The sequence below is a fragment of the Salarias fasciatus genome, chromosome 18, assembly GCF_902148845.1.
Source record: "Salarias fasciatus chromosome 18, fSalaFa1.1, whole genome shotgun sequence".
Classification (NCBI taxonomy): Eukaryota; Metazoa; Chordata; class Actinopteri; order Blenniiformes; family Blenniidae; genus Salarias; species Salarias fasciatus.
Genome location: NC_043762.1, coordinates 4,840,632 through 4,864,959, shown reverse-complemented (window position 1 = coordinate 4,864,959; position 24,328 = coordinate 4,840,632). Strand labels below are relative to the sequence as shown.

Genomic DNA, 24,328 nt, shown 5'->3' with positions numbered 1-24,328 from the left:
TAATGTACTTTTGTTTAGTATCAGTTATTATTGTCTTTTCAAATTTGCCATAAAATTAGAATGGCTGCTGTACTCTGTTGACTTCCATGGTCTCATTTGCACTGACAAAATAAAAAAACTAAAATGAGCCCATCATCAGCCTCTCAATTAAACCCTTCTTATTCCACCAATGTTTTCAAAACCATAATACATGATGAACAAGAAATAGTGTGTTAGAAAGATTAATAATACAGTCACAGTAACAAACACATTAATAATGACAATTGTGCTCCGATGACGACTTTCATGTTGAGTTGGAAAAAACAGAGGAAAATATAAAGGCTATACTCTAACATCACCTAAAAAATTTTAGCATGAAAGACATTGAACAAGACATGGTATAAGATTAGACAATTATTGTTGTTATGATATGAGGTTAAACTGAAATTCTGTAAAGTCAGACGGAATAATAATTCTAAATGAAAAAAAAATGTTTGAGGTTTTTAATTTCTGAGCACGAGTCCAATAAGGCTCATAGAATTATTTATCTTATTAGACCTGATTTTTCTCTTGAGATTCATGTTTAACATTTCATAAATATATTTATTTATGTTTTGTAATAAAGAATTATTCCACAATTACCCAGAAAAATTTAAAATGTGCACAAACCGTATGTGTGTGTGTGTGTGTGTGTGTGTGTGTGTGTGTGTGCGTGCGTGCGCCTGAGCGTGCGTGTGTGTGTGTGAACCCAAAACCTAAATATGTGAGAAAATAAATATTCTCAGTGTTCTTTTTTCTCTTCAGGCTGGATTCAGCCAGATGAAACCACAGAGCAGCCTCAGCTGAGCTGTCAATCAGCAGCTTATCTGTGGGCTGATGGGAGGTTTGAGGAGCTGTTAGAAACCACATGAGCTCGTCTGCTCAAACAGCTCGTCCTTGTTTGGCCTCGGCTGCATCAGAGCTCCACTTCTCCTCAGCTCCTCCAGAGGAAACACCACTGCACACAATGCTTTTCCTCCCAGCTGCTGCTCTCTGCTGTCTGTGTTCAGGTGAGTGTTTCCAGCCAATCAGGAGCCAGAAAACTCCACCTGGAACAAAGGAGGTCACACTGACCTGCACCTGTCTGTCTGTGTCTCCACAGCGCTGGTTGCCATCACAGCAGGGGTGATTCAGCGCGATTTTACATTGACCAAGAGAGTCGGGGAAACAGTCTCCTTTAGCTGTGAACGAACTCATCTGTGTGAATATGTACATTGGATCCAGAAGAAAGGCACTGAAACATTCAGAGTGATTCTTCGTATTCAGATCAATAATGGTGCAGTACATAGAGGGTACAATCATCCTCAGACAAATGATTTCTCAGCTGTGAATAAAGGACAGGACTGTGAGTTAAAGATTAACAACATCAAATCAGATCATTCAGCCTCCTACTACTGCTATTGTGCTAATTACAGAGACCACAGTGAGAAATGATCCCTGCAGCCTGAACAAAAAACCAACTGATATCAAATAAAGTGTGTGACAGGAAGTAAACAGTAAACCAGAGAGCAGGTTCACATATTTCACTCCACCTCAGTCTGACTCTCAAACACTCTTAGTTTAGCGAGTTTCTTCTTCATTTTGATCAATTTAAAATCAAACATTATTAATACGCATGTTTTTAACTGTTATCTGAATGTGAATTGGACCAAAAATGTAAACCAAAATGATTTAATATAAATGTTATTGTCAACAACTAATAGCATTGAGCACAGTGAAAGCTGGAAGGATTAGTGGAGCACAATGCTTTAAAAGAATACTCCGAAGATTTTGGACCCACGCCCTATCCGGATTACAGTCAGGTCGGCACCAATCCAAGTCGACCCTGGCCAACTCGGCACCGCCCCCGGGATACAGTCAAGTCGGCATCAAAGCCAAGTCGGCCTTGCGGGGGGGCTCTCAAGTGGCCGAGTTGGTCGGTGCCGACTTGACTGTAAGCTGCTTACCAACTCGGCCAAAAGCCTCTTTTTTTTAATCACGATGTGGCTGCAGCGCGACGATTTGCACAGTTTTTTTTTTTTCGTGCCGGCAGCGCCACTTCTCGTCACGTAGCAGGCGAGGGACTGGAGGACAAACTGTGTGATTATGGTGACTGACAGGTTAGAGGTGGAGAATGTACCTGGAGCTTCCTGTTGACGTAGCTTAGCTACGAGCGCAGCGCGAGCGACTGTCTGGTCACGTGACCAGATGGGAGCGTACCTATGTTCCCCGGGTCCTATGTTCCCGGACCGGGGAACAGAGGATCTTTTTTCCACAAAAGGCTCCTATGTTCCCCGCTTTGTATGGACTGGGGAACATAGAACCCTTTTTCTAAATAAGGGTCCTATGCTCCCCGCCGTGCACTGAAAGTGTCTGCTTGTACAGCGCAGAACCTGCAGTGGTGCATGGAAGCGCTCACGCGTCACCTCCAGGTATAGAGAATTACTGTAGGCTACTGTCAAATTACAACCAATTATAATAACATAAATGGTGTGAAAAATAAATAAACTAATGTAATAAATCTCAACACAACAGTGAACACGGTAGTTGACAGCAGGAGCACTGCAGCGTCTCCAGAGGGGCCAGTTACAGATTCAGGTAAAATATTATATTCTCCATCAAAGTACAGCAAACCATGTATTTTTCGTTTCCAAAAATTAATTTTAGAACGAATATATTTTCTGAATAAATACCTTTGTCTTGTGGAGCCTGGAGTCTCAGAATCAAATGAGCAGGGTGAGGACGGACCGTGTGGGAAGCTGTCCGTCCTGGTGCGCAGCCAGGGAGACTTATTTTACTCATTTTAATATGTTCTTGATTATTATTGACGGTCAATAATACAACTATTTTTTGTGTGTTGGCGTGTGTGTGCGTGTGTTACGGCCGTCGCCGTATTCTCGGTTCTCCCCCCCCCCCATGTGAGTGTGTGTCTGTGTCAGAGTGCGTGGTTCCAGGCTGCTGCTGCTGCAGGAATCATCTCCAATGCCTGCACCTGGGGAGCCTGGCCCGAGAGCACCTCGTCAACCAACCCTGCGGAGCAGCTGAGGGGATAAAAGCGGCCGACAGGACACAGACTGCAGCTGGCTGTAGCTCGCCACGCTCACGTGCCTCTTGAGCTTCGAGTTAGTGTAGTTGTCTGCTGTTTGATAGTGAGGCACTCGTTTCTGTTTGACTGTTTGTGGTTTTGGTTCTGTGTTTGGAATTATCCTTTTGGTTTGGTTTCAGCTTCAGGAATGCTTTTGAGTTTTTCTATATTATTTCTGTTTCTCGTTACCTTTTGGTTTTGTGTTCTTGGTTGTACAACTCTCGGTTAGTCTCTTTTTGTTACCGTTTGATCTTACTTTTGTTAAATAACTTTAATTTCCACTTCACATCTGTGGACTTTTATGTTACTTCCTTAACCCCTCTCCTAAGTGAGCTGGTCGTAACAGCGTGTTTATCAGGGAAATGAGTGCGCGGAGTGTGAGTGAGGTGACGCTGCTGAAATGCGTACCATAAAAATTAAATAAATTTTAAAACCTGATTTGAGGCATTAATAAAGCAGACATGAGGCATTAAAATTTAGCTGATACTCTTGGCTTAATATTTTGTTTATCTTAATTTCTAATCCATTAGATTACAGAAAAACAACCTGTTGTGCTCCTGTGCAAAAACACTGCAAAATGTATGACGGTCTGGCTGAGCGCTGCGGCCTTTGGAGGGGGTGTAAGAATGCTGGCAGTTCTAGTGTTAATCATTTTAGTTCTAGTGTTAATCATTATTTCCCTCCATTCCTGTATTGACGTTCATCTCCACTATTAGGAATAAGCGGAGAGCTCATTCCCTCAGGTCATTTATTAATTTCGGCATCTCCGTCAGCGTGAACCCCACCCCTCTCTCGTGCACGCAGCAGACTGTGAGGACTGTGATGAGCCTGTCAGAAAAATTAAGTTCTGCAATACGGAGGAGGGAAACATAGTTAAATGTCTTAGAATCTGACCTCCGCATTTGATAATCAGTGTGTGTTTGTTTCTGTTTTGTGTTTTTTTTTCTTTTGAGCGGATAGTGTGACAAACACAAGCTGCTTATTTAAATCACTAAATATCTTAAATCATTATTTTTGTCCACAGATTGGATAGATAGTTTACACCAGAATAAAAACACGTTTAGCTGTGATTAGGAAAAGTTTCATTATACGTTCGCTCTGCCCGCTCTGAAGGCACAGACTCCTCAAATTTTATTTAAATTTTTATTACATTTTATCAAATATTTTATTATATTTCACTGTTGTTTACATCAACTAGGTTGGTGCAAATGCAAATCTGTGCTCTCGCTGCGGCAAAAAACAAATAACAGAAAAACCTACATCCGAGTGCATCGTCAAAGAACTGTGCAAATCGTCGCGCTGAAGCCACATCGTGATTAAAAAAAAGAGGCTTTTGGCCGAGTTGGTAAGCAGCTTACAGTCAAGTCAGCACCGACCAACTCGGCCACTTCAGAGCCCCCCCCCCCCCCCGCGAGGCCGACTTGGCTTTGATGCCAACTTGACTGTATCCCGGGGGCGGTGCCGAGTTGGCCAGGGCCGACTTGGATTGGTGCTGACCTGACTGTATCCCGCCCTATCCCTATCATTTACACAGTGAGATAAGCTCATAAATACCTTTTTTGTGTCCGTTCGTCCACCGGCTGGCTCCCAGCTGTTAGCATCGTAGTTAGCTTAACTCGGCTGCTGGAGGTGAAGAGGAAACGGAGCCGGACTGACGAAAGTGGACAAAATACTCCTTCCAGTGGTCCAGGGGATGGCGTATTAGCACGTGAAGTAAATCCGAATGGTTATAAAACATTTTAAAAGACGTGTTTTCTTTTCAATCCCTTAAAATAACGCTTTGACACACACAGACCTGCACAAGCACAGTGCTCCGCAGAAGGATATACCGGCGCACAGCGGCTGAGTCTATGGCTTCAACTACTGTGCTCTGTTATATCTTTCCGCGGAGCACTGCGCACGCGCAAGTCTGTGTTTATCAAAACGTTATTTTAAGGGATTGAAAACACGTCTTTTAAAATGTTTATAACCATTCGGATTTACTTCACATGCTAAGACGCCGTCCCCTGGACCACTGGAAGGAGGATTTTGTCCACTTTCTCAGTCTGGCTCTGTTTCCTCTTCACCTCCCGCAGCTGAGCTAAGCTAACTACGATGCTAACAGCTGGGAGCCAGCCGGTGGACGAACGGACACAAAAAAGGTATTTATGAGTTTATCTCACTGTGTAAATGATAGGGATAGGGAGTGGGTCCAAAATCTTCGGAGTATTCCTTTAAGTGGCTCAACAAAACTGCAGGTACGCTCTTTTGCATTAGTCAGTATTAGAACTGCAACCCACCTCCAAAAGGGTTAATAAATACAATCTATTAATTTCCAATGGTTATCTAATTATTTCTTTATGTTTCTAAGTATTTTGTATTTTATTTTGAAAAACCAGAGGTTTATTTTGAAGACCGGAAGTAGTAGGCCACCAAGCACCCTCACTAATGCACAGATAGAGCATGTGTCTTCACTTCCTTATGAGAGAGAAAAACAGGAAAAAAGAGAGAGGTAAAACCATCAATGAAGCAGTTTTTGGCCTCATTCTCCTGTGAAAACCCCTTGGTCAGCTTTTTTTGTGATGCTTGGAAAGAGTGAAGTTCAGTTCTCGTATCCAACGAAGCTGATGTGCGATCCAATTGATGGCGAGCCTCCCAGTCGACATCCGATGCTTCAAGCAGAACTTTGATTTCCACCAATTGAATTCAGTGGTAGGATTGTGTCAGTCTCACTGACCAACAGCAACAAGAGTTTACATCAGATGCCCCTGACTGTTGATGAACCCGACTTTGACTTTTGACTTATTGGATCCAAAACAACCAAGGAACATTCCCATTTGGACATTCACTTTATTTATTTATTTATTTATTTATTTATTTATTCTTCCTTAGTTTATTGGGCCCTAGGTTGTAATGTAAGTTTTTGTATTGTTCAAATTATTGTGAAACTAAAAAGAGTTTCAAATCACTGCTTCCTTTGCGTCCAGTGGTTATTGTTTTACTTTCATCTCCTACGAACCTAATATGTCACGTGTACATACCCTGAAGTGGGTTACAGAAAAAAAAAAGTCAGTTTGTTCATGTGCAGCGCAATTCTTGATGAACTTGCCTGTTGACATATAGATCGGTGTTTGGATGGCAACTATTTTTTTTCCCTATTAGGATGCAACAACTGTGGTAGTCGAACTTTACCTCTCCAGCAGTGAGCAGACCACGTTTACATCAAAAAATCTTTAATATTTTTTTATGTGAGTTACCAACCCAGTCTCACAGCAGTTCGTGACACCTGTGTGTGTCCTGAAGCAGTTGAAGCCGACGAGGCACGTTATGAAGTTCGTTCGGGATCAAAAATAAAATCCATTAAGAATCCATCCCGTGGATCTTCATTGCCGGGGACTACAGGAGCAACATATGGACTTCTGGTATGGACTTCCGGTATGGATTGCAAATGGCGGCCACCGTCTTGTCTGCAGCTGGGTGCTCTTGGCCACGCCCCCCCTCCACACCTGTAGCTCAGTGCCGACAAGACGGAGCAGCAGTGCACGGGTAGAGGAGATCGATCGTGTAGTTTGAGTGCGTCAGTGAAAAGTAAGTTCACCTATTACTCATTTTCCACCGTCAGCTTATGATGTCAGTTGGTGCATGTTATGTTGGTTTGGGTTTCTTTCTGGCATGGGAAGAAGTAAATCAAAACATTAAAGCAGCACGCAGCATGGCTTCCACATGTAAGTTTATGCCGTTTACATATCGGATATATTATGTTTATTTTACTGCCATAATTTTTGTTTGCTATCTGTTTGATTTATTTTGAAAATCAGGTCTGGTAGGAACCTTTGTTTCCAGGTTGTGTTCCGTCGGTGTGTTTTTTGAAGATGCACGCCCATACGCCGAGCATCGTGCACAAGGCTGGCTCATTTGATAAGTTTTTTTTTTTTTTTTTTTTGTGAGAGACCTCATTTCTACTTTTAAGTTTATGGTCAATCAGCGACGTATGTTGTTATTATGTTTCTATCATCAAGTTATTAAGATTTCTGTCATATTCTGTGTGTATCTTGTTTATTTACTCATTGTAATTTATGTTGTCTTTTAGTTCGACGGTGGTTTATCATTGGTGGAATAAAAGTCTTCCAAACCCATCAGTGCTACGGACTCCTTAAGAAAAGAGAAGTAGAAATGACAGTCGAACTCGGACCTGCACCTTCCCAGCCTCCTGGTGGCGAAATCACGTCATAGCAACAACAAGTAAGCTGCTGCAAAGTTGATGGACACACGTTCACCGGTTGCTTCCTCATTAAGACGTCCAAAGGCCAGACATTAAAGTACATGTTTGGAAAGGTGACACAAAGAGGGAAAAACAATAAGGAACTGTGTGAAGCCTGAAAACAACAGCAGAACAAGTCACAAGAAGGGAATGGATGCAACCAAGCTCACAAGTATTTTCTCAAGTCAAGTTAAAAAAGTAAAAAAGACTTTCAACAAGTACAAAAAGTTTCAAAAATAAATAAAATAAATAAAGGAAACAATGTCAGTAAGCAATGAAACAGGAGATGAAGCAGCCGGAGCAGATGAGGCTGAAGAGGCACGGCAAGTGGATGAAGCCTGTCTAGAGCAAACAGTGCAAGTCGAGGTGCGTAAAAGTGAAAGGTTTCACATGCTCTCAGAAAAAGGGAAAGAGTTTCACAAAGACAAGTTGCAAGGGCTGCATCGACACTTTGATGGCATTCATGACAGATGGAAAACGTTAATCAAAGTTGCCAAGAAATCTGTGATCAAAGGAGATCCAGTGGACATTATTGAAGGACATGTGAAGACTGTACAAAAGGAAGTAACTGAGCTGAATGGTGTTTATGATGAATACAGAGCAATAGATGGTCCACCTCATGACATGCGTTCCAAGTTAGACAAGTGCACATCCGTGACTAACTTAGTTAGGCAGAATGCAAAATCTCACATTGAAGCAGAGAATCCAGATCAGATTGTATGGCCTGATGTTAGCTCTATATTTATATCATCTAGCTTGGTTAGTGTTTCAAGTGTCTCCTCTGCCAAAAGACAAGAAGCTGCTGCAGAGTATAAAGCAACAAGGGCAGTACTTCAGATAATGACTGAATAGGAGAAACATAAAGAAAGAGTGGAAATGCTCAAAGAAGAAGAAAAATGTATAACTGCTGAACAAGAAGCAGCTGCAAAGTCACAAAGCCTTCCAGAGGAGAAAGAGGAAATGGCGCGTAAGTTGAAAAGGCAACAAGACAAAGCAGCTCTGCTAAAGAAACAACAAGAGGAAAGTGCTGCAAGAAGAAAGTCAGTTGAGGATCTGAAAAGAGAAATTGAAAGACTTGAAAATCTGAAAAGACTCAATGCAGCTAAAGCAAAACTACAAGTATATGATGAAGACTACTTCCCACTGAAACAAGAATATGTTACTCCAAATCCTGAAAATGTACAGACACCAGAGCTCAAGAACATTGCTAATCACCCCTTACAACTTCCAAAAGAGTCAAGCATCCCTTCTGAGAGTACAGCTGAGCTTGTGAAAATTTTGGCAGAAGCGATGTCAGCTAACAGACTACCTATTCCAGAGCCCTCAGTATTTAGTGGGGATCCACTTAAGTTTAAGCATCGGAGAGAATCTTTCCAGACTCTAATTGAGAGAAAGAACATTCCCACTGCAGAGAAGATATTCTTTCTACAGAAGTATGTAGGTGGCTCTGTTCGAGAAGCCTTAGAGGGCTACTTTCTGATGGGCTCTGAAGATTCCTATGAGTCAGCATGGATAATGCTCAATGAACGCTATGGTGAGCCTTTAGTCATTGCTAAGGCCTTTAGAGACGGGCTACACTCCTGGCCAAAAATTACAGGAAAGGACAGTGCAGAGTTCAGAAAGTTTGTAGACTTTTTACAAAGCTGTCAATCGGCAATGGTTAACAATGAAAACCTGAATGTCCTTAATGATGGGATTGAGAACCAAAGACTTGCTGCTAAACTCCCAGGCTGGTTGAGTAACAGATGGAACAGGAAAGCTACAGAGTACCAGCTGGAGCACAAGCAGTTCCCTCCTTTTAGTCATTTTGTAACATTCCTGTCATTGGAGGCAAGTGTTGCATGTAATCCCATTACATCATATCAAGCTATAAGACAAGGTGATTCTGACAAACCCAGGGCAAAACCTCAGTTTACAACCATTCAGAAGAAACAAGATTAAGCAAAGATCTTCACAACTAACTCTACTGAAAACCGTGCAGTCTCTTGTGTGTTTTGTAAAAGGGTAGGGCACAGCTTGCATAAGTGTCATAAGTTTGCTGAGAAACCAGTCACTGAAAGGGTTAAGTTTATTCAAAGTAAGAAACTATGTTTTGGCTGTTTAAATAGTGGTCACATCTCCAAGAACTGCAGCAACCGGATGATATGCAACACATGCTCAAAACACCATCCCACATGCTTGCATGAAGAAAGACAAAGACAAGAAACAAAGAAAGAACTACCTACAGAAAGAGTAAATGAACCAAAAGAAACCAAGCAACCAGTAACACAGTCACAAGACACAGTGAATGTGAGCACATCCAATAGAGTGACTCATGATAATAATAATACACAAACATATGCAATAGTACCTGTTTATATATCTACTCAAAGTGAACCAAATAAGGAAGTACTTGTCTACGCTCTGCTGGACACACAGAGTGATTCGTCATTCATTCTCACTGAAGTGGCAGACAACTTAAACACAACCAAAACACAAGTTAAGCTCGAACTATCTACAATGTCGTCTAAGAAAACAACTGTACCATGCACAAAGCTTCCACCCCTGCAAATAAGAGGACTGTTTTCCAAGAAAAAACTCACTGTACCAGTTGTTTACACACGTGACTTCATACCTCCTAATTGTGGTCACATTCCTACTCCAGATACTGCAAGAGCATGGCCACATTTAAACCATCTCGCTCAAGATATTGCTCCACCACTGGACTGTGAAATAGGACTTCTGTTAGGGTACAATTGCCCACAAGCTTTAATGCCCAGAGAAGTTATATGTGGCGAAGAAAACCAACCATATGCCCAGAAAACAGATTTAGGCTGGAGCATAATAAGCTACTGTGATTCACGTGAAACACTCAGTGATGTCATTGGAGTAAGTCACCGCATCATTGTAAGACAAGTAATCCCAGTGACTAAGCCAATCACAAAACTAAAGAATGAAGTTCATTACATCTACAAGACCCACATAAAAGAAATAACTTCCCCAGATGTAATCAAATCTCTTGAATCAGACTTCACAGAGAGAGTAGTGGAAGACACAAGCATTTCACAAGAAGACCTCCGCTTCCTTACCAAGCTGGAAAAAGGAATCAAACAAAAGCAGGATGGAAACTATGAAATGCCACTGCCTTTCAAAGGTGAAAGACCAAGTCTTCCCAATAACATGTCAAGTGCAATGCAACGTCTGAGCAGTCTTGAACGCAGATTCAAAAGAGATCAAAAGTACTGTGCGGACTATGTAAAGTTCATGGAGGACATTATTGCACATGGAGATGCAGAGAAGGTATCAGAGAAAGAACTCTGTAATTCCCCTGCCTGGTATATTCCCCACCACGGAGTATACCATCCTCAAAAGCCTGGCAAAATACGTGTAGTCTTTGACTGTTCTGCACAATATCAAGACACCTCACTGAATGAGCACCTACTTACAGGGCCTGATCTCACAAACACCTTGGTGGGAGTGCTCTGTAGGTTTAGGAAAGGCCCAGTGGCTGTAATGTGCAACGTGTAACTTATGTTCCACCATTTCCATGTATCACCTCAAGACCAGGACTATTTACGTTTCTTATGGTGGGAGCATGGTGATGTCAGAGCTCCGCCCTTAGTCTTCTGCATGAAGGTCCATCTGTTTGGTGCTGCCTCTTCCCCTGGCTGTGCCAACTTTGGTTTAAAACATCTAGCCACACAAGGTGAGGACAAGTTTGCTCCAAGCACAATCAAGTTCATTCAGAAGAACTTTTATGCAGATGATGGACTTGTAAGTGTCATGTCAGAAGCAGAAGCGATAAGTCTAGTCAAGGAAAGCAAGAGAACTATGTAGCACAGGAAAACTACGGCTACATAAGTTCATCTCAAACAGTGAAAATGTGATCAAGTCACTGCCAAGAGAAGAGTGTGTTGAAAGCGTCAAGGACTTTGATTTGGCACTTGGACAACCACTGATGGAAAAAGCTCTCGGTGTACAGTGGTGCATTTCTTCTGATGAGTTTCAGTTCAAAATAACAGTGAAAGAGTACCCAATGACAAGAAGAGGAATCCTGTGCACAGTAGCATCAGTCTACGATCCACTAGGTTTCATCGCACCATTCATCTTACGAGGGAAACAAGTCCTGCAACAGCTATGTCAGGAGAAAGTTGGATGGGACGAGCCACTCTCTGATCAACTCCGCACTCAATGGGAATCCTGGCTCCAAGATCTCCAAAACTTGTCAAGAGTTAGAATCCCAAGATGCATCTTACCGACAAACACAGACATCATTCAGCAGGAACTACACCACTTTTCAGATGCTGGTGTCACAGGCTATGGACAGTGTAGTTCAGGGGTCCTCAAATACAAATGGGTCCGGACTTCAGCGGGGGGGGGGGGGGTGGGGGCGAGCGATACCGAGCGATGCCGGGCAGTGCGGTGCGATGGAGCGCGCAGAGCGGTGCTCACACGGAACACAAAGCGTTTAAAGAAAGATTTTTTTTTCTGTTTTTTTTTTTTTTTGTGGAAAAGTGCCATTGGCTCTGGGTCTGCAGCGAGGTGTGTGGTCCACTAATTGAGGAACCCAGGTGTAGTTATTTAAGAACAGTCACTTCAGATGGAAAGATTTAGTATGCCTTAGTCATGGGAAAGGCACGTGTAGCCCCAGTTAAGGTTACTACTGTCCCTAGACTCGAGTTAACAGCTGCAGTAGTCGCAGCAAGAACAAGTGTGATGTTAAGAAATGAACTTGAATTAAGTGATCTGCATGAACACTACTAGACAGACTCCAAAGTTGTGTTAGGATACGTGAATAATGAAGCAAGGAGATTCCACGTATTTGTGGCAAACAGGATTCAAAGAATAAAGTCACTCACAGATCCACAACAATGGCATTATGTACCATCTGAAAGCAATCCTGCAGACCATGCATCAAGAGGGTTAAACGTTTCACAGCTACTTAACTCAAACTGGTTTAAAGGTCCAGAGTTCTTGTGGCAAAGTGAACTACCCATTGAAAGTGACCAGGTTACAGAAGTTCTGTCTGATGACCCCGAGTTGAAAAAGGTGCATGTGCTCAACACCAAAGTTCAAGGAAAAAGAACAATACTCGATCGACTCACCAAATTCTCAGACTGGAGAAGAGCTGTTAAAGCTATTGCTCGTCTCAAAAAATTTGTGAAGGATTTTAAAGGAGTCACACAAACAAAAGGTGAAAATACAAGTGTTAATGACAGACAAGAAGCAGAACTGTTCATAATAAAACTCGAACAAGAGAACATGTTCAGCAAGGAAATCAAAGAATTAACTCAAGGGAAAGACATTCTACTCAAAGACAAGAGACACAAGCTTTACAACTTAAGTCCATTTGTTGATGAGCAAGGAGTTCTCAGGGTGGGAGGACGTTTGACAAGATCAAGTCTTCACCCTCACATCAAACACCCTGCAATCATCTCCAAATCAAGTCATGTGTCATCCTTACTTATTAAACACTTCCATGAAAAGGTGCATCAACGAGCTGCGCTCCAATGGATTATGGATCACAGGATGCAGCAGCGCAGTTGCTTCCCACATCTACAAGTGCACAACCTGCAGAAAGTACCGGAGAAGTATTCAAGATCAACGGATGTCAGATTTACCAGAGGATCGAATGGAAACAACACCCCCTTTCACCTACTGTGGTACTGACTGTTTTGGACCTTTTTATGTGAAAGAGGGTAGAAAAGAACTGAAAAAGTATGGTCTTCTTTTCACGTGTATGTGTTCAAGGGCAATACATATTGAAATGTTAGATGACCTTACTAGTGATGCTTTTATCAATGCATTACGCTGTTTTATTTCTATTCGTGGACATGTCAGACAGATCAGGTGCGATCAAGGCACTAATTTTGTAGGTGCTAGTGGAGAGTTTTTGAATGCACTGAAAGATTGTGACAAGGAGCAGTTGAAACAATATGGATGTGTTTGTTCTGAACACCCCCTCTTCAAGCCACATGGGAGGTGTTTGTGAGAGGCAAATTAGGACCATTAGAAGTGTTTTAACTGGTATTCTAGATCAGAACTCTCGGAGACTTGATAGTGCCTCGTTCCGAACATTTCTTTATGAAGTCATGGCTATTGTAAATAGCAGGCCATTAACAGTGGAAAACCTAAATGATCCCAGTATTGAACCTCTGACACCTAATCATATTCTCATGATGAAATCCAGTATCATACTTCCCCCTCCTGGCGAGTTCATGAGCCAAGGCCTGTATCTGAGAAAGAGGTGGCGGAAAGTTCAGTTTTTGGCAAATGAATTCTGAACAAGGTGGAGGAAAGAATATCTCCTGAATCTTCAGCAGAGACAAATCTGGCAAAAGGATAAAAGGAACACAAAGGTGAATGACACTGTTATTCTCCAAGAGCACAATGTTCCAAGAAACAAGTGGAAACTGGCACGAGTAACAGAAGTACATCCAAGCGTGGATGGAAGAGTCAGAAAAGTGAAGCTGTTGCTCAGTGACTCAACCTTGGATAAGGATGGAAAGGGGACTGTGAAAAGAGTGTATCTCGAAAGACCAGTCCACAAAACAGGGTTACTGCTAGAAGCAGAGTAAATGTTAAAGTTGTTGACATCCTCTTATAATTGTTTGGACGGAAGAGACAGGACTTGAAGAACCGCTACTGAAATGTAAATAAACTCTAAATTTTAGCAAATGATTTATTTAATCAGTGATGTGATGCCAGTAACCTAGAAAATAACATGAACTAAAGGGAGGTTAAATACAAACAGAGGACGTTTAGTCAAACATTTTATTAAGACTTCTATAAATTGTCTTTCATTTAAGCAGCACCGGCAGCGGGTGGCATGCGCCGCCCTCAGTGGCCTGAGTCCCGGGTCCTGTTTGGTCCTGTGTCCCGCTCGGTCCGGGGTCCTGCTCGGCACCGGATCCGGTGCTGGGTGTGTGTCTCGGTGGGACTGTCCCTGCTGTGGGAAGGAGACCAGGCCGCGGTGCCGCTGTCCGATTTTGAGACATAATTAAACAAAACAATAAAACTCTGAGCTGTACAGCATGAAACAGCCTCATTATTTGTAATATCAGGGTTAAATTAAATTAACGGATCTATAATCTGTTCAGACCTCAGCCGGTGTCCGTTCGTCCAGGCGACGCTGCTTACTGCTGCCGTGAACGGCTTCCTCCAGACAGCGTTTGCCTATTCTCCTTTCATTTCAGTTTTTATTCTAACAAGGAGCTCCTCCTGATTTACCTCCACCTCAGACCTGAGAGGATCCATTTCCAGCTCCCAAAGTGTCTTTTTTCGCCAAAATCGCTCCTTTTCCGTGTTTGACCTCAGAGGGCGCGGCTTCGGAATCATGAATATTTCAAGGCGGAACATTGTTAATGACGATCAAATTCAGCCGCCGCATTTATCAACACCCAATCACTCAAACGCTGAGATTGGCGAGGTAAGGAAGTTTCTGTAATGTCACGCGAGCCCCGTCGTACAATGAGCTCACCGCTCAGATATACACCCGTTTGAAAGATCATTTGATAAATGAGGGCCAATGTGTTTGTGATTTGGTGGGAGTTTTACTGCCATAATTTTTGTTTGCTATCTGTTGTGGCTTGTTCCCTGAGGTTTTTCCAAAATCTTGTTTTCAGCCACATAGAGGGCGGGGGTCGTGTTTTTAGACGCGTGCTTCCAGAAATCCAGATGAGATGATTGAGCTTGACAGAAGATTTATTCAGATCAAAAAATGAACAACTTACGGCTTTACAAAAATCAAAATGTTACTGGTCCACTGCCAGATCCAAAATATTCCTTTGCCTGAATCCACAATCACCTTAAGGTAAGCTCTCCTTCCAAGCTTGTGTTACACGGTCAAAAACTTTTTTTCAACTGAGAGCCCTTCCCCAATCCAGCACCATTACAAATAAGCTTTCAGCCCACCCTCTGCGGGCCTGGCAGGCAGCAGCAACCTGTGGAGAATCAAGCTGATTGCCAGAGGCAGGACACCAGATTAACATAAAATATTGCCTCCACACTTACATGTTCATTTAAACTATAAGATCAATCCACTACCTAAATGATGCAACAAGCACCGAACTGAATATATTACGATCTTACACTATCTGTTTGATTTATTTTGAAAATCAAGTCTGGTAGGAACCTGTGTTTCCAGGCTGTGTTCCGTCGGTGTGTTTTTTGAAGATGCACGCCTATACGCCGAGCACCGTGCACAAGGCCGGCTCATTTTATAAATGTATATTTTTTGTGAGAGACCTCATTTCTACTTTTAAGTTTATGGTCAATCAGCGAGGTATGTTGTTATTATGTTTCTATCATCAAGTTATTAAGATTTCTGTCATATTCTGTGTGTATCTTGTTTATTCACTCATTGTAATTTATGTTGTCTTTTAGTTCGACGGTGGTTTATCTTTGGTGGAATAAAAGTCTTCCAAACCCATCAGTGCTACGGACCCCTTAAGAAAAGAGAAGTAGAAATGACAGTTTAGTTCATTGATTTGTGTCTGCTGCTGCAGACTGTGGTGTGTTTTCAGTTTAGAAACGGCACCTTGTTGGTTTTTTTGTTCAGAAGGTTTTTCAGTTTTGATTTTGCACTTTTTTAGTTGAAAATAAAAAAAGACCATGTTAAAATCCAGAAGAGACAGCAGCTGTTTGATGTTATTTTGCACATTTAGCAATAAATATAGAATAGAATAGAATAGAGTAGAATAGAATAGAAGACTTTATTAATCTCACAGTGGAGAAATTTACAGGTGTATCGGCTCATAGAACCCACAGCGGGGTGCAAAAGTAATGAATGGTGCAATAATTAACAGTAACAATGCAAATCATACCAGGATTGATAATAGAAGCTACAGACAATGCAGATCTAACTGTATGTACAACCTGAATCTTAAAAATATAACAGGAAATATATAATATATACAATATATACAATACAATATGCAATATACGATGCAATATATAACTATACAGTATGATATATAATATGTACAATACGTTTTAGCGGAGTGAATGGATACAGCAGAGTGAATGGATGATAAAGTGTGTTCCTTATTTCAATCTCTGGGAGTTGGCAGCCCTATCCACAACGAGATTCCTCCACTACAAAAGTGATACTGTGCCTTGTTCCTCTTCAGAGTTTTTTCAATTTTACCACTGACTGACTGGATCCAGAACCATACGCATCTCATGAATTGCGCCATGATCTTGTGGCTGTTGCACACATGCTAAATGGACAACACTTAGGGCCCTTTAACTCCAGTCCTGTGAAATCCAGATCTTAGACCAAATCAGGACTTTCTGGAAAAGTCCTCATCACTTATGCACATGTGAAAATGCCTCTGAACTCAGGTCCGGATCTTTCAGGCGAACTCTACTCCTCCCTATATAGCATTTTTAAACTGGTAGTGAAAAGAACCCAAAGTGCTCTGCACTGCAAATTATATTCACTCATTCACACACCAGGCAATCTATCCACTGGGACCAGTTTGGGGTTCAGTGTCTTGCTGAAGGACGCTTAGGCACGTGGACGGGGAAGATGAGGAATCAAACCAAGAACAATCCTACTGTGAGACAACCATTTTACCAACCAAGCCACAGTCTCAGCCGTAGTGGTGACAGGCAAAGACAGTTCTGTATTTGCCATTCTGGTGGATGATAATCAAGGTTTGATAATCATCTGTATTCAGTTGATCAAGGCCAAGGGGTTATCCGTTAAACAGCTTCATCAAAATCATGCACAATGAGGTATGGCATCTGGCTAGGTTTGGGAATAACAATATATGACCTCCACCGAGCTTGATCGTTCATGCAGTAATATTTAATGTTACTGATAAAAGTAATATCATTACTGTAAAGCATTACTATGTAACACAGTGCTGGGCATGACTAGGCTCAGCTGTGGAGGCGAGATTGTTAAGCTGGTTCAGGGAGCTGCTGGAGACACGTAAGGGTCCAGGGAGAACACAGTGTTCATACCTGTGACTAATAATCACTGATTATCTCTCCCCCTTGCTCTCCCAATAGCGGCTGGGACTCAAGTATGAGTCTCTCTAGTGAAGGAGAAGGAGGATCAGGTGCTGACCAGAGAGAGGCCTGGGAAGGCACTCCTGGAGCTTTGTGAGTGACAGAACCCAATAAAAAGGCTGAAACTCTGACATCCCATGTGTATTCTGTGCTGGGAGAACTACCAGCTAGAGAGAGAGACTTTACAATACGAAAGCAAGATAATTCTAATGTTTTCATCCACAGCTGGAATGATGCTAGTTCATCCTAATTTTTTCCAAGTCAGGTTCTCAGAGCGGTAAAGGTTAAGGTTATTTCAGCTGACATTTGGTGAAGAGCAGGGAGACACCAATATTCCAACACAGAACAGGATGAAAGAACAAATGAACCTAAGAGAATCCCCACAGGCTCAGGGAGAACATGCAAACATCAAACAGAAGGACCTGGAAGTGAACCTGGGTTTTCTAGTTGTGAGGAATGAGCACTAAGGTCAATACTGTCATGTTCTGCTCCTCTGCAGCCACCGTGGGATCTCTGTGGTCTTGTGTTATGTTTAGTTTTGGTTTCAGGTGGGCGGTGCCAGGCTGTGTGCAGAAGCAGGGAGCTGGCTGCTGATTTCAGATTTGTTTCACTTGCGGTGCCGGGGTGGAAATCATTGCTCTGACGAGGAGCAGCTCTATTTAAGGGGACTTGAGACTCCACTTCGATGCTGGACCATAACAACATCTGACCACCTGCACAGCCAGCATTTCCAACTCCCATCTGCTTTCCAGCCTTGGCTGCTGACTTTGGTTTTGTTTTTCATGGACTTATTTTTCATTAAAACATTATTTGAACTTTGTATCTCTGCCTTGGCTTGCTTTCTGTGCCTGAGCCTCCGATGCCCTCTGTGTCAATCACCATTAAATAGCCGAAATGTTGTTTAGACGCTACTTTCTGAGTTAATGTTCAGCCAGACTCAGGACAGTTCTGATCTGGAAACCTGAAACAAAGATGTTTGAACAAAAACAATGTGTTCAACAGAAGTGGACACAGAATTAAAGAGCCAGAGCAGATGTGTTTTTCATATCAAGGTATGTAATCAATACTGTTTGAAAACTGGAACCAAGCAGAGTCCCTACAATTCTATCAAAATATGGAATCAGAGCAGCACGACAAGGAAGTGATGAAGACTTCAGCTTCACAAAGAGAAAACCTGGTGTCGGAGCCATATGGGTGATTGTGATGTGGCACAGGGGACAAGCAGCTTCGTGGTTGTGGGTGTGTCACAAAGTTTGAAAGGTGTGACTCAGCAGGGCTCACTGGTGTTTGAATGGATGAGGAAGTGGGGTGAGCTCTCCGCAGTCATATTTTCTGTTGACCGTGTCGTGAAATCAAAAGTCTGTCTCAGTAAAACCTCCGTTCTTTATCTAGACTGGCCACTGGAAAGAATAAACGCATCACTGCTGATAAAAGAGGATCTTGGAGTTTATTACTGAAAAGTGCATCTGGCAGAGAGCAGTGGGTTTATCTCATGGCAGCCCTCAGACCTTATTTGCAGCAATAGCTGGTTTGATTCAGGCTTCAGTCGTTCTTTGGACAATCTGCATTTTCTACCTGTGCCTGGGGAAATTTTCATGATTTTTTTCCTCACAATTCATGTGCAACGCCTATTCCCAAAAAAGTTGTGGCACTGTCTCAAAATAACAAACATTCAAAAAGTTTGGCTGTTACCAATATGATGATGACAATGTTCCTGTCAAATTCAAAATCTTATCAAATTATTTTCTGATAATTCTACGAATTATTGCCAAAAAAAGAATTTCATGGTTGTTGGTGCATTTCAGTGTGAAGACAAAATGTCCAGCTTCTGATCGAGTTCAAAATGAACTGATTTATTTCATGGAATTCATCTTCTGGAGACCAAAAAATTAAAAAAAAAAAAAAAAAAGTTTACTTACTTACTAAGCTTACTAAGTGCAGATAATTCAAAACAAAAACTTCCAGTTTCTGGTGGAGTTCAAAATGAACTCATTTATTTTTAGAGATAAGTTCATCTTCTGGAGACCAAGAAAGTAAAGGCTTCCTTTCCGTCCAACAGTTAGTTTTTTAGTCCAGATCTGCTCCATGTGGACTAAAGCTGTGAACTGACCAAGAGACAGACATGATCATCAGAGCTGAGCTGCTGGATCAAAGAAACCAGAGACAGATGTGTTGATATGGAATCAGAGAAACTCTTTATGGAGCAGAAATATGACACAGTCTCATCAGCTCAGCTCACATTCAGCTGCAGGAGGGTTTTTGTTTCACTCTTTCTCACTGTGGACTTTGGATCTGGGACCAAACTGTTTGTAACAGGTAAGAACAACCATTTAATTTATATTTATCTTCTTTTTTGCAGAAGCAGAAAATATGTTTCTTGTAAGACTATTTATATTTTCATTTGTTCGCTTATTTAGTAAGAAATGATTCATCATACTCTTAGATACTTCAGAAAGTAGGTTCTTACCAAAGACAAACCTGTGTTTCATATTTAACATAATATAAAATGTATTTCATGATTTTGCTTTCAAATTGTTTTAAACAGAATTTTACTGATACTATGAGCATTTACATTTGCTGATTAATGCATTTAATTTCAAAGAATGTAATTAATATAGGCTGAACCACAACATAATATACACAAAATACACCATGCTAATTTAAAGTGTAAATAATCAAGAAAATAAATAAATAAAATACATGAATACACACTCAAATATTCGTATTTTACTCAGTGTACAATCTTAACGTATTCCACATCAGTATAACCACAGAAATTAAAAAAAAAAAAAATCAGTGAGTGATATGATATGACACTTTTATTCCTGTTTTCCAGAGAGTTCATTTTCCTTTCAGTGTGATGAATAAACATTACATTACTCAAATCCTTTCTGCGGAACAGTCTTTAATCACATCCAAAATGTAGAAAGATAAAAACGAAACCACTTCCAACACTTTTTAAAAGGTTGAATTCAAGGTGAATTCCAAAATATTAATGAAAGTTGGATTTACTTTGTGATAGTGAGTTTCTGCTGAAAGTCAATACAACTTTTAATCTAAGTTATATATTTGAAAAACCTGAACAAGGACAAAAAGAAAATGGATAGCTGGGAATAAAATTATATTGCAGTGGGATGAATTCTGTTGTTGTGTATACAATGATAAGCACCATGCTGCTCACTGTCATGTTTTTTAATTTAATCATCTGTTGCTTTTTCCAAATCAATTTCCGAGTGCAGTTAACCTTGTTTAGCTTTCTTTTCTTTAAATTACAACCCAATGTCTGCAAAAACATCAGCAGGGAGGTTATGTACCCAGTGTGCTTTACACACTGTATGTTCATTTTGGATATGCATATACAATGGCATGAAAACAATTAGATAATACAATAACTATGGCATTTTTTTTGAAGTCATATTTGATGAAGTGTACATCATTTTCTGCAAATGATCACGCCAAATGACACCAGCTATTTAGGATGAACACTTTACTAAACTGATGCTTTAGTTAAAAAAAATGTTTTTCAAAAAGTTGTTGGTTTTTTTTTTTTAAAGATAGACTCAACTCCGACCTTGATATAAAACATTCAAATCTGAAGTGTGTCAACTGTTTTACATAATTTCTCTGCAGTTTTTGGTCTCGAGGGCTTAGGGTTAGAAAAATTAAAATCATTTAATGCATCATCTAAAAGACATGATAGTCACAAATAATAATGACAATAGTAATTGTAATGATAATAATAATAATAATAATAATAATAATAATAATAATAATAATAATAATAATGATGATGATGATGATATACATTTTCAGGCCACTCAAGGTCACTGTACAAAGAATAAACAAGATAAAATCTAGGGAGCGTAATGAAAAACAAAAAGAAACACAACTAGAATGGCACTCAGAGAGCGCATACCTCCGCCACAGCTCAAATCAGTGACCAAACAGCATAGAACACCATATATAATGAAACCACATTGTGATCGGGGTGTGATCAGAGCGGAGCGCTGCAGCGTACGGTGCCTCTGTCTGTCGCCCTCTCCCCCTGTGTGTGTGTGTCTGTGTGTGTGTTTATGTGAAAATGAAAACCGAAAAGCAACAATTTATGTTATTTTACTTGTTTTTAATTTGAAAATGGACCAGATTCTGTCGTATTTTCCGTTCCCAACTTCCTGTGTGGTGCGATCTGCTCTCTCCAGCTTCAGAACTGGCGGTGCACGGCGCGCGCAGCTCGCGGAGAAAATAGAGAGGAGCGGAGCGCCCGCGGTCCACAGCGCGGGCTGCTACGCACGCGGCGGTCCCCCGCACCTCAGATAGGTTTAGAGGCGCCGATCTGAAAGTCGGTGCGCAGCGCTTCCACTTCCGCGTCTGAAGCGGCGCGTCCTGTGAACCAGGCGTTTGTCGCCCCCTGTCGACGGGCCTGCCCAACTATGTGAAAGACTCCCTATCTCTCAATGATAAAGAATCCTTAAAAAAAATCCCAGATCCAGACAGTGATTCGGATCTTCACCAAAATTTCATCAATTCTAAGTTAGCCCAAGACCCACCTTTCCACAAAGTTTCATTGCAATCCGTCCATTACTTTTTCCAGGATCTTGCTAACAAACCAACAAACCAACCAACCAACCAACCAACCAACCAACAAACCCACATGATTACATAACCTCCTGGCAGAGGTAATAAAAGTAGAGTTGACTCTGCAGCAGTGATAAAGGGCAGGTGAGCCTGAACTGAGTTGAAGCTAAACTTGAGGATGGGGAGAGGGACCTAATTATGGAGATCAAGTGGTTGTGAGTTCCAGAGTTGGGGAGCAGAGAGTGAAAGTGTACTGTTGAGGATGACGCCCAGGGGTGAAACCATGTAGGGGGTGATGCTGATGGAGGCATGTCCACTGAGGAGGATGGGGTGAGAGATGGTGTCAAAGGTTGCAATCAGGTCAAGGAAGATGAGGATGGAGAGTGACCCAGTGTCTGCTGCAGTGAGGAGATCAATGGTGATTTTAATGAGAGCAGTTTCAGTGTTGTGACACGGGCCAAAACTAGATTGAAAAGGCTTGTGGAGGCAGTTGTGGGAGAGATGGGCATGAGTTCTGAGGAGTTGACTTTTTCAAAAATTTTTGTTCATAAAATTTGAGATAGGATGGAGGTTACTGTGGTCGTTGGGGTATGAACCAGGTTTTTGGATAGTAGCAGAAGTGAGAGGCTGCAAAGACAAACAACCAAGTATCAGTACATTTAACAGTCAGGTTTCTCAACAAAAAATGATCATTTTATGAGATTAAATGTTATTAATGTCACATATTATGCTACATAATAAACTAAAATAAGGATTGTGGCTTACTGCTGTTGTCTGACTTTCCATATATCTGAGTGAAGACAAAACACTCTGGACAGGTCAAGAGTCTTGCACACTAACAGAGTTCTGACTTGAGTTACCAGCCTCAGAGGCTTGTTTGTAGACTGGAGGAAACCAGAGAACCTGGAGGAAAATAATGCATGAACAGGAAGAACATGCAAACTCCACACATAAACTCAGTCTGAGTTCAGCCTGGATGTGAAGCAGGAACTTTCTCACACTGACTCCACTGTGTGGCCCCGACTCTGACCACTTTATTTCTCTGTTAAAAATCACTGTGAGCTGCAACACATGAGGACCTGAGGTGAAGACAGAGTCTGATATCAACATGAACACAGTGAGCAGTGACCTTTGTACTGTGTTCACATCAATCAGCTGATTGATCAGAGTTGAGGTGGTTTCCAGGATCAGACTGAATGTAGCTGAGAGCTGGAAGCTGCTGTTGACTTTGTGGTTGTGTGTGTGTGCTGCTTGTTGCTGCTGTCTGATTCCAGAGCAGCAGGTAGTGAAGCCCGTGGTGAGTGTGTACCCAGCAGCCTCCAGAGATCCCCTGAAGAACCACCTGCTGTGTGTGGCCTCAGCCATGTTCCCTCCTGAGGTCCAGTTCTCCTGGAAAAGACTGAAGCAGAACGGCGGCCTGGAGAAGCTGAACTCCAGAGAGGGAGAGCAGCTGGAGCTCAGAGAGTCGGGACACTCCACCGCCATCTTGGTGCTCAAACACTATGATCCCAAAACAAAATATCGCTGCTCTGTGAAGCACCAGGGAGGAACAGTGGAGGCTGAAACAGAGCAAGGTAAAGAAGGTTTGACGACTTTAGCTGTGATTCACTGTCATTATTTAGAGCACTGACATGTTGACCTTTGTCCATTTCAGTCATAAAGGTCACTGCCCCTCCGTCCACTGCTCCTCCTCCTCCTCCTACCCTTCCTCCTTCTACTCCTCCTACCTCCACTCCTCCTCCTCCTCCTCCAGCCGTCCCTCCACCACACTGGTACAGAGAGAGGCTGCTCTGCCTGCAGTACACAGTGCTGATAGTGAAGAGTGTGGTCTACTGCTTTGGACTCTCTCTGATGATGATCCTCAGAAACAAAGGACCGTCCACCAGCTCCACACATGCTGACTGACCTCCAAGAGCTTTGACGTCTCACTCACACCTGCTGGAAAACTCAAACATGTTTTCTGTCATCAACTGTAAAGAACAACAAAGATTATCTTGAAACAATCTTCCTCCTGAACACATGTAGAAAACACAGAGAAGAAGAATAGAAAGAGGAACTTCAGTTCAGTCAGTATTTTAAACAAAGAAACTTATGGCATATTTCTCTGCTTTTTCTTTTCATGATATTGTTTCTCAATGTTAAACTTTCTTCACATTTACTCAGTGTTACTTTCAGAATAAAATGTCACATAATGTTGTTTTGTTGTGTTTTCTCTTCAGTCTGACATGTTGACCGCTAACAGGAAGTGTTTCACTCTTCATCAGGATAGTTTCTTGTGAAGTGAACAGTGAATGCACTGCAAAAAAATCCAAATCTGAGCAAGTTTTTTCAACTTGTTATGAGTGAAAATGTCTCATTTTACTTGATTTAAGATAAATTTGCTTAAATATTTGATCAAGAAAAAAAGGCTTGATTTAAGAGAAAATGTTGTG

The 24,328-nt window shown here is 41.7% G+C and overlaps 1 protein-coding gene across 1 annotated transcript; it reads left to right on the top strand.

Moving 5' to 3' along the window:
- Positions 1-801: 801 nt before the first annotated feature.
- Positions 802-24,093, top strand: LOC115405693 (uncharacterized). Its single transcript, XM_030115355.1, has 5 exons — positions 802-1,028; positions 1,121-1,434; positions 19,604-19,637; positions 23,171-23,470; positions 23,551-24,093. The coding sequence occupies exons 1-5, from the start codon at positions 887-889 to the stop codon at positions 23,799-23,801; spliced, it is 1,041 nt and encodes a 346-aa protein (XP_029971215.1). The 5' UTR covers positions 802-886; the 3' UTR covers positions 23,802-24,093.
- Positions 24,094-24,328: the final 235 nt, after the last annotated feature.

What these genes read in the sequence shown, in the direction of transcription:
- LOC115405693 (XM_030115355.1), top strand. Translation starts at nt 887, where the DNA reads ATGAGCTCGTCTGCTCAAACAGCTCGTCCTTGTTTGGCCTCGGCTGCA. An exon ending in TCTCTGCTGTCTGTGTTCAG is followed by an intron (nt 1,029 to 1,120) that starts GTGAGTGTTTCC and finishes GTGTCTCCACAG; the next exon opens with CGCTGGTTGCCATCACAGCA. An exon ending in GACCAAACTGTTTGTAACAG is followed by an intron (nt 19,638 to 23,170) that starts GTAAGAACAACC and finishes GTCTGATTCCAG; the next exon opens with AGCAGCAGGTAGTGAAGCCC.